At 37.7% G+C, this 7871-nt stretch overlaps 1 protein-coding gene and 1 pseudogene across 1 annotated transcript; both read left to right on the forward strand.

Annotated features, from left to right (window-relative positions):
* Positions 1–695: 695 nt before the first annotated feature.
* On the forward strand, positions 696–1637 carry LOC128060144 (olfactory receptor 8K3-like). The gene has a single exon (XM_052652447.1). The coding sequence runs from the start codon at positions 696–698 to the stop codon at positions 1635–1637; it is 942 nt and encodes a 313-aa protein (XP_052508407.1).
* A 4963-nt stretch (positions 1638–6600) lies between these two features.
* On the forward strand, positions 6601–7538 carry LOC128060375 (olfactory receptor 8K3-like; annotated as a pseudogene).
* The last annotated feature ends 333 nt before the right edge of the window (positions 7539–7871 follow it).

Consider the following 7871-nt stretch of genomic DNA (forward strand, 5'->3'; position numbering starts at 1 on the left):
CATATCTATGTCTGTATCTATTGTATTTCTTGTCTGTATCTATAACATCTATGTATGTATATATGTATTTGTCTATTTATCTATCATCTATCTACCTATAACATCCCAGTTTTTCAACCTTAGTACTACTGAGATTTTAGACAGATATGGTGATTTATAAGATGTTTAGAGGCATCACTGACCTCTAACCATCATATGCCAATAGCTTCCACATTCCAGTTGTAACAATTAACATGTCTTCTCAATTTTGCCAAATGTCCTTTGGTTAGTAAAATAATTTCCAGTTGAGAAACAGCAACTATCTGTGTCTCTATCATTATTTATATATTTTATTATATGTAGGAAAATTAAAATGTTAGTTGCTCAGTCATGTTTGACTCTTTGCAACCCCATGGACTGTAGCCTGCCAGGCTCCTCTGGCCTTGGGATTCTCTGGGCCAGAATACTGGAGTGAGTTGCTATTCCCTTCTCCAGTGGATTTTTCCAATTCAGGGATTGAACCCAGATCTCCTGAACTGCAGGCAGATTCTTTACTATCTGAGCCACGAGCTGAGTTTATTTTCAAATATCCTAAACTGGAATGTTTAATCTGTTTATACTAGCTTTGCATAGTGAAACTCTTCCAGATGACGATACATAGAACCTATTGACTATGTTGATGTTTCTACCCAGAACAGGTTCTTTAATAAACCTGAATGGAAACACGCAATGGAACAGTGCTGAGTGAATTCATCCTTATGGGAATCACAGACCGCCCTGAGCTGCAGGCTCCATTGTTTGGGCTCTTCCTCATCATCTATGTGACCTCAGTGGTGGGAAACTTGGGCATGGTCATTCTCACCAAGATGGACTCCAGGCTACAGACACCCATGTACTTCTTTCTTCGACACCTTGCTTTTACAGATCTTGGTTATTCAACAACTGTGGGACCCAAAATGTTAGTAAATTTTGTTGAGGATCAAAATATAATCTCCTACTACTCTTGTGCTATGCAGCTAGCTTTCTTTCTTGTGTTTATTGTTAGTGAAATTTTTATTCTGTCAGCAATGTCCTATGACCGCTATGTGGCCATCTGTAACCCTCTTCTCTACCCAATCATCATGTCACAAAGAGTGTGCTGGGTGCTGGTAGCCATCCCCTATGTCTACAGCATGTTTGTGTCTCTTCTCGTCACCGTAAAATTATTCAATTTATCTTTCTGTGGCTATAGAGTCATCAGTCATTTCTACTGTGACAGTCTTCCTTTGTTACTTTTGCTCTGCTCAAATACACATGAAGTAGAAATGATTATTCTGATTTTAGCTGGGTTTGATTTGATTTTCTCTCTTCTGATAGTTCTTGTGTCTTACCTTCTCATTCTTGCATCCATTCTCAGAATGAGCTCTGCTGAAGGCAGGCGCAAGGCTTTTTCTACCTGTGGATCTCACTTGACTGTGGTCACCGTGTTCTATGGGACTTTACTCTTTATGTATGTGCAACCAGAGTCCAGCCATTCCTTTGACACTGATAAAGTGGCTTCCATATTTTATACTCTCATTATCCCTATGTTGAATCCCTTAATCTATAGCTTGAGGAATAAAGATGTAAAATGTGCACTACATAGGATGTGGAAAAAATCATGCAGCTTTTTTTATTAACATGCAATACAATTTCTATAAACTGGTTATGGACTCTAAATTTTGTTCTATATGCCTCCAAATTAAGTAGTGAGTATAAATATGTTCAACAATTATTTATAGATTATATTATATATACTAGGCACTTCCAATTGCTGCAGAGATTAATGAACAAAATAGTAAAAAAAAAAAAATTTGCCTTGAGCACAAAAGAACAATTTTGTATATAAATTAAATGTTAGGAGAATGTGTTAGGAGGATATAGACAAAGAAATGACTGTCCAGGTTCCTGAATGTTTTCTCATCTTTTAGAATAAAATTATGGCATATTGTGTGTGTCTGTGAGTTTTTTATTTTCTTTCATTTTTGCCTTCAGACTTTTCCCCAGTATGTTTCATCTGTGTATTTGAAGTCATCAATCACATTTGTTTTCTCAAATACCCTTATTCTTTACACTGAGCTCCCACATTTTTTATCAGCAATTCCTCTAATTCCTTATAAGAATCTATTCACTTAGTAACTGAAAATATGTTGCAATCCAGCAATTCATAGGTCCCACTGAAGCCTGATTTTGCCTCAATTCATACATTTTGTTGAAATCAGAGGACATTTAAATCAAGATAAAATTTGAGATCCCTCAGTAGCTCCCAGATTGGTACTTTTGTTCTCTCAAGTGATAATTCTTTCTTCATAACTGGTAGTTTCATTGAAGGGAGAGTAAAATAATTTTGTCTTTTTGAATAAAAATATTTATCCATGTTTAAAATAATGTTCTACGTTTTGTATTCTTGAGTAAGAGAAGTGCTGCTGAATTAACTGTTGGTTCTCTTCCCTTGGATTGATGTCTCCAATTTTTATCAATACTGTTTATGCAGTAAGTTTTAATTGACTTTCAGTATTTAACTGCACAATTCATTATTCTACTTGTGGGAAGCAAATGGAAACAATCTCATTGTTGGCACTATACCATATTTCTAAGGCCTCATACATGGCAGGAATGCAATTATCTTGCTTTTTATAAATGATTTCTACATTTTCCGATGTGCTACCTTTTAATCTATTTAATAATCCTGCAACTTTACTGAGGCTATTAGTCTACAATATATGCTTTGTTTAGTATCTTGCAATAAAATTATTTGTTTATCCCATGAAGCTTTAATAAAAAATCTTCCCTGGAATACAATTTTTAAACAACATGACACAAAACAACCAAGATTTCCTTTAATATGAGTATGGATAAAAAAAGATGGTATATCCAGAAAATGGATGATAGCCTTTTAAAAACATGTGCTGATGTTATTGGGAGTACAGAGACAAAAATAAACAAATTAACAAATAATGCTGATCCGAACCTTATAAAGATGCACTCAAAATGAAAAAAAAAAAAAAAGGTGTAAAATGCTAAACCATAAAACGTTCAGATAAAGCAATAAGGGAAAATCTATATCCAAGACCAAGGGCTAGTGAAAAGTTTGTATGACATCAAAACATAATCTAGATAATCCAATCAAAAAATGATCAGGAGACCTAGTCATTTCTCAAAATAAGGCATACAGATGGCCAAGAGACACATGGAAATATGTTCAGTGTTGCTGATTATTAGAAAAATCCAAATCAAAACTTCAATGAGATGTTACCTCACGTCAGCTAGAATGGCTAGCCTCAAAATATCCACAAACAGTAAATGCTGGAAAGGGTGTGAAGAGAAAGGAACCCTCCTAAACTATTGGTGGGAATATAAATTGGTACAGAAACTATGGAAGACAGTATGGAGGTTACATAAAAGATAAAAATAGACCTACCATATGACCCTGGAGTCCCACTCCTAGGCATATATATGGAGAAAAATATGATTCAAAATATATACACAACCAATGTCATTGCAGCACTGTTTACAGTAGTCGAGACATGGAAGCAACATAAATGTCCAAAACCAGAGGAATAAATAAAGAAGATAGAGCATTTTGCAGGCAATAGTTGTGGAGTGGATTGCCATTTCCTTCTCCAGGGGATCTTCCTGTCCCAGGGATTGAACCCGGGTCTCCCACATTGTAAACAGATGCTTAACCGTCTGAGCCACCAGGGAAGTCCCTAGAAGATATAGCACATATATACAATGGAATTACTACTCAGTCATTAAAAAGATCAAATAAAGCCATTTGCAAGAACATGAATGGACTTAGGGATTGTTCAGTTCAGTTCAGTTCAGTCACTCAGCCATGTCCAACTCTTTGTGATCCCATGGACTGCAGCATGCCAGGCTTCCCTGTCCGTCACCAACTCCTGGAGCTTACTCAAACTCATGTCCATCGAGTCAATAATGCCATTCAACCATCTCATTTTCTGTCGTCTCCTTCTCCTCCTGCCTTCAATATTTCCCAGCATCACAGTCTTTTCCAATGAGTCAGGTCTTCACATCAGGTGGCCAAAATATTGAAGTTTTAGCTTCGGCATCAGTCCTTCTTATGAATATTCAAGATTGATTTCCTTTAAGATTGGCTGGTTTGATCTTCTTGCAGTCCAAGGGACTTTCAAGAGTATTTTCCAAGACCACAGTTCAAAAGCATCAATTCTTCAGTGCTGTTTTCTTTATAGGCCAACTCTTACATCCATATATGACTACTGGAAAAACCATGGCTATATCTAGATGTACATTGTTGGCAAAGTCATGTCTTAGCTTTTTAATATGCTGTCTAGGTTGGTTACAGCTTTTCTTGCAAGAAGCAAGCATCTTTTAATTTCTTGGCTGCATTCATCATCTGCAGCGATTTTGGAGCCCAAGAAAATAAAGTTTTGCACTGTTTCCATTGTTTCTCCATCCATTTGCCATGAGTGATGGGACCGGATGCCATGATCTTAGTTTTCTGAATGTTGAGTTTTAAGTAAGTTTTTTCACTCTCCTCTTTCATTTTCATCATGAGGCTCTTTAGTTCGTCTAAACTTTGTGCTATAAGGGTGGTCTCATCTCTGTATCTGAGGTTATCAATATTTGTCCTGGCAATCTTGATTCCAGCTTGTACTTCTTCCAGCCTGCCATTTTCCATGATGTACTCTGCATATAAGTTGAATAAGCAGGGTGATATATTCCTTTCCCGATTTAGAACCAGTCTGTTGTTCCATGTCCAGTTCTAATTGTTTCTTCTTGAGCTACATCCAGATTTCTCACGAGACAGGTCAGGTGGTCTGGTATTCCCATCTTGATAATTTTCCACAGTTTGTTCTGATTTATCCAGTCAAAGGCTTTGGTGAATTAATAAAGCAGAAATAGATGTTTTCCTGGAATTCTCTTGCTTTTTCTATGATCCAATGGATGTTGACAATTTGATCTCTGGCTCCTCTGCCTTTTCTAAACCTGGCTTAGCAAAGGTTTAGCAAATTCATGATTCCCATAATGTTGAAGCTTGGCTTGAAGGATTTTGAGCATTACTTTACTACCTTGTGAGATGAGTGCAATTGTGTGGTAATTTGAACATCCTTTGGCATTACCTTTCTTTGGGAATGGAATGAAAATTGACCTTTTCCAGTCCCGTGGCCACTGTTGCGTTTTCCAAATTTGCTGGCATATTGAGTTCAGCACTTTCACAGCATCATCTTTTAGAATTTGAAGTGGCTCAACTGGAATTTCATCACCTACTAGCTTTGTTCATAGTGATGCTTCCTGGGGCACACTTGACTTCACATTCCAGGTTGGCTGGCTCTAGGTGAGTGATCACACCATAGTGGCTCTCTGGATCATGAAGATTTTTTTTGTACAGTTTTTCTATGCATTTTTGCCACCTCTTCTTAATATCTTCTGCTTCTGATAGGTCCATACTATTTTTGTCCTTCATTGTGCCCATCTTTGCATGAAATGTTTCGTTCATATCTCTCGGATCCAAAGTGAAAGTGAAATTCACTCAGTTGTGTCCGACTCTTTGCAACATGGAATTCTCCAGGCCACAATACTGGAATGGGTAGCCATTCCCTACGCCAAGGGATCTTCCCAACCCAGGGATGGAAATCAGGTCTCCTGCATTGCAGGCCCGTTCTTTACCAGCTGAGCCCCAACGGGAACACAAGCATACTGGAGTGAGTGGAATGGGTAGCCTATCACTTCTCTAGCAGATCTTCCGAACCCAGGAATTGAACTGGAGTCTCCTGCATTGCAGGCCGATTCTTTACCAACTGAACTATCATGGAAGCCCCAGTAAATGTACAATTCTTTCCAGATCCCATGATGAGGCAAAATGGAGTTTTGAACACAGACTGAAATGTGGAAAGAATTAATTGGAGAGTAACAGATTTTTAAGTACCCAGTTTTATGGTTTTATTATTATTTAATTGTGCAATATAATCCGTTACATAACTGGCATATGCATTAAGCCATATTAGCAAACATCATTTATACATACCCCTATGTGATTGCAGTTATGTAAATGACTAATAGAAAGCTTAGAAGAATAGCACAAAAATAGTTATACGTGTAACCCAAAATTTTTGTTTTAGCTTTCTTCCTTTGCATATCTAAGTTTATATGTCTGTATCTATATATCTATATTTATCTAGCTCTATCTATTCAACTATATATGTACCTATTTATCTATCTAACCATCCTGGTTTTTCAATCTTATAACTCCTCGGATATTGCACTGATAAAGGGTATTATAAGAGGTTGAGAAGCATAACTGACCTTTAACCATTGCTGGCAAGTAGCCCCCAACTCCTAGTTGTGACAACCAACATGACTCCTAGACATTGACAAATGTTCTTTGGTTAGTAAAATAATTTTCAGTTGAGAACTAATACATATTCCTGACTCTGTCTCTACCTTTGTGTGTATTATTACATGTAAAACATGGGTTTATTTTAAAATATCCTATTTTGAGACATTAATATGCATTTTATATAGACCAACTTTGCATTTAAAAATCTTCCAGGTGATAATACATGAAATCTGCTTGCTATGCTCATATCTCTATCCAGAATAAGTTTCTGATAGACGTGGATGGACAAACACAATATAACGATGCTGAGTGAATTCATCCTTATGGGAATCAGACCGCCCTGAGCTGCAGGCTCCATTGTTTGGGCTCTTCCTCATCATCTACGTGATCTCAGTGGTGAGCAACTTGGGCATGGTCATCCTTACCAAGACAGACTTCAGGCTACAAACTCCATGTAATTTTTTCCCTGACACCTGGCTTTTACTGACCTTGGTTGCTCTATAAACATAGGACTTCAAATGCTAGGAAATTTTGTTTTGGATCAAAATACAATCTCTTATTGTTCTTGTGCTATACAGCTAGCTTTCTTTCTTGTGTTCATTATTAGCAAACATTTTATTCCATCAACAATGTCCTATGACCGCTATGTGGCCACATGTAACCCTCTGCTCTACCCACCTATTATGTCACCAAGGGTATGTAGGGTGTTGGTGACAATCCTGTACCTCTATAGTGCATTTGTATCTCTTCTCATCACTGTAAAGACAGTTAGTTTACCATTCTGTGGTTATAATGTCATCAGACATTTCTACTGTGACAGTTTCCCTTTGCTATCTTTGCTCTGCTAAATACACATGAAGTAGAAATAATTATACTAATTACAGCTGGTTTTGATTTGATTTCATCCCTTCTGTTAGTTCTTGTGTCTTACCTTCTTATTCTTGCATCCACTCTCAGGATGAGCTCTGCTGAAGGCAAGCACAAGCCTTTTTCTACCTGTGGGTCTCACCTGGCGGTGGTCACAGTGTTCTATGCGGCTTTAATATTCATGTATGTGCCACCAGAGTCTAACCATTCATTTGACACAGATAAAATGGCATCTACATTTTACACTCTCATTATCCCTATGCTAAATCCCTTGATCTACCGTTTGAGGAACAAAGATGTAAAACATGGCCTACAAAGTACATGGAAAAGACTATGCAATTCTCTCTCTTAAGGCTTCTGTACAATATGAATCCTATAATGTAGGTGATGGGCTTCATACTGCTCTCTGTGTCTCTAAAAGGAATAAAAAGTATGGAAATGTTCAGCACATATTTAGAAAATGCTTTCTAAAGTGAAAGTGAAGTTGCTCAGTCGTGTCCAACTTTTTGCGACCCCGTGGACTGTAGCCCACCAGGCCCCTCCATCCATGGAATTCTCCAGGCAAGAATACTGGAGTGGGTTGCCATTTCCTTCTCCAGGGGATCTTCCCAACCCAGGGATCGAACCCAGGCAGGTCTCTCACATTGCAGGCAGATGCTTTAACCTCTGAGCCACAGGGCTGGTC

This window comes from Budorcas taxicolor, chromosome 15, assembly GCF_023091745.1.
Source record: "Budorcas taxicolor isolate Tak-1 chromosome 15, Takin1.1, whole genome shotgun sequence".
Taxonomy (NCBI): Eukaryota; Metazoa; Chordata; class Mammalia; order Artiodactyla; family Bovidae; genus Budorcas; species Budorcas taxicolor.

Bases quoted from the DNA above. Each gene is read 5' to 3' on its own strand.
- LOC128060144 (XM_052652447.1), top strand. From the start codon at position 696: ATGGAAACACGCAATGGAACAGTGCTGAGTGAATTCATCCTTATGGGA.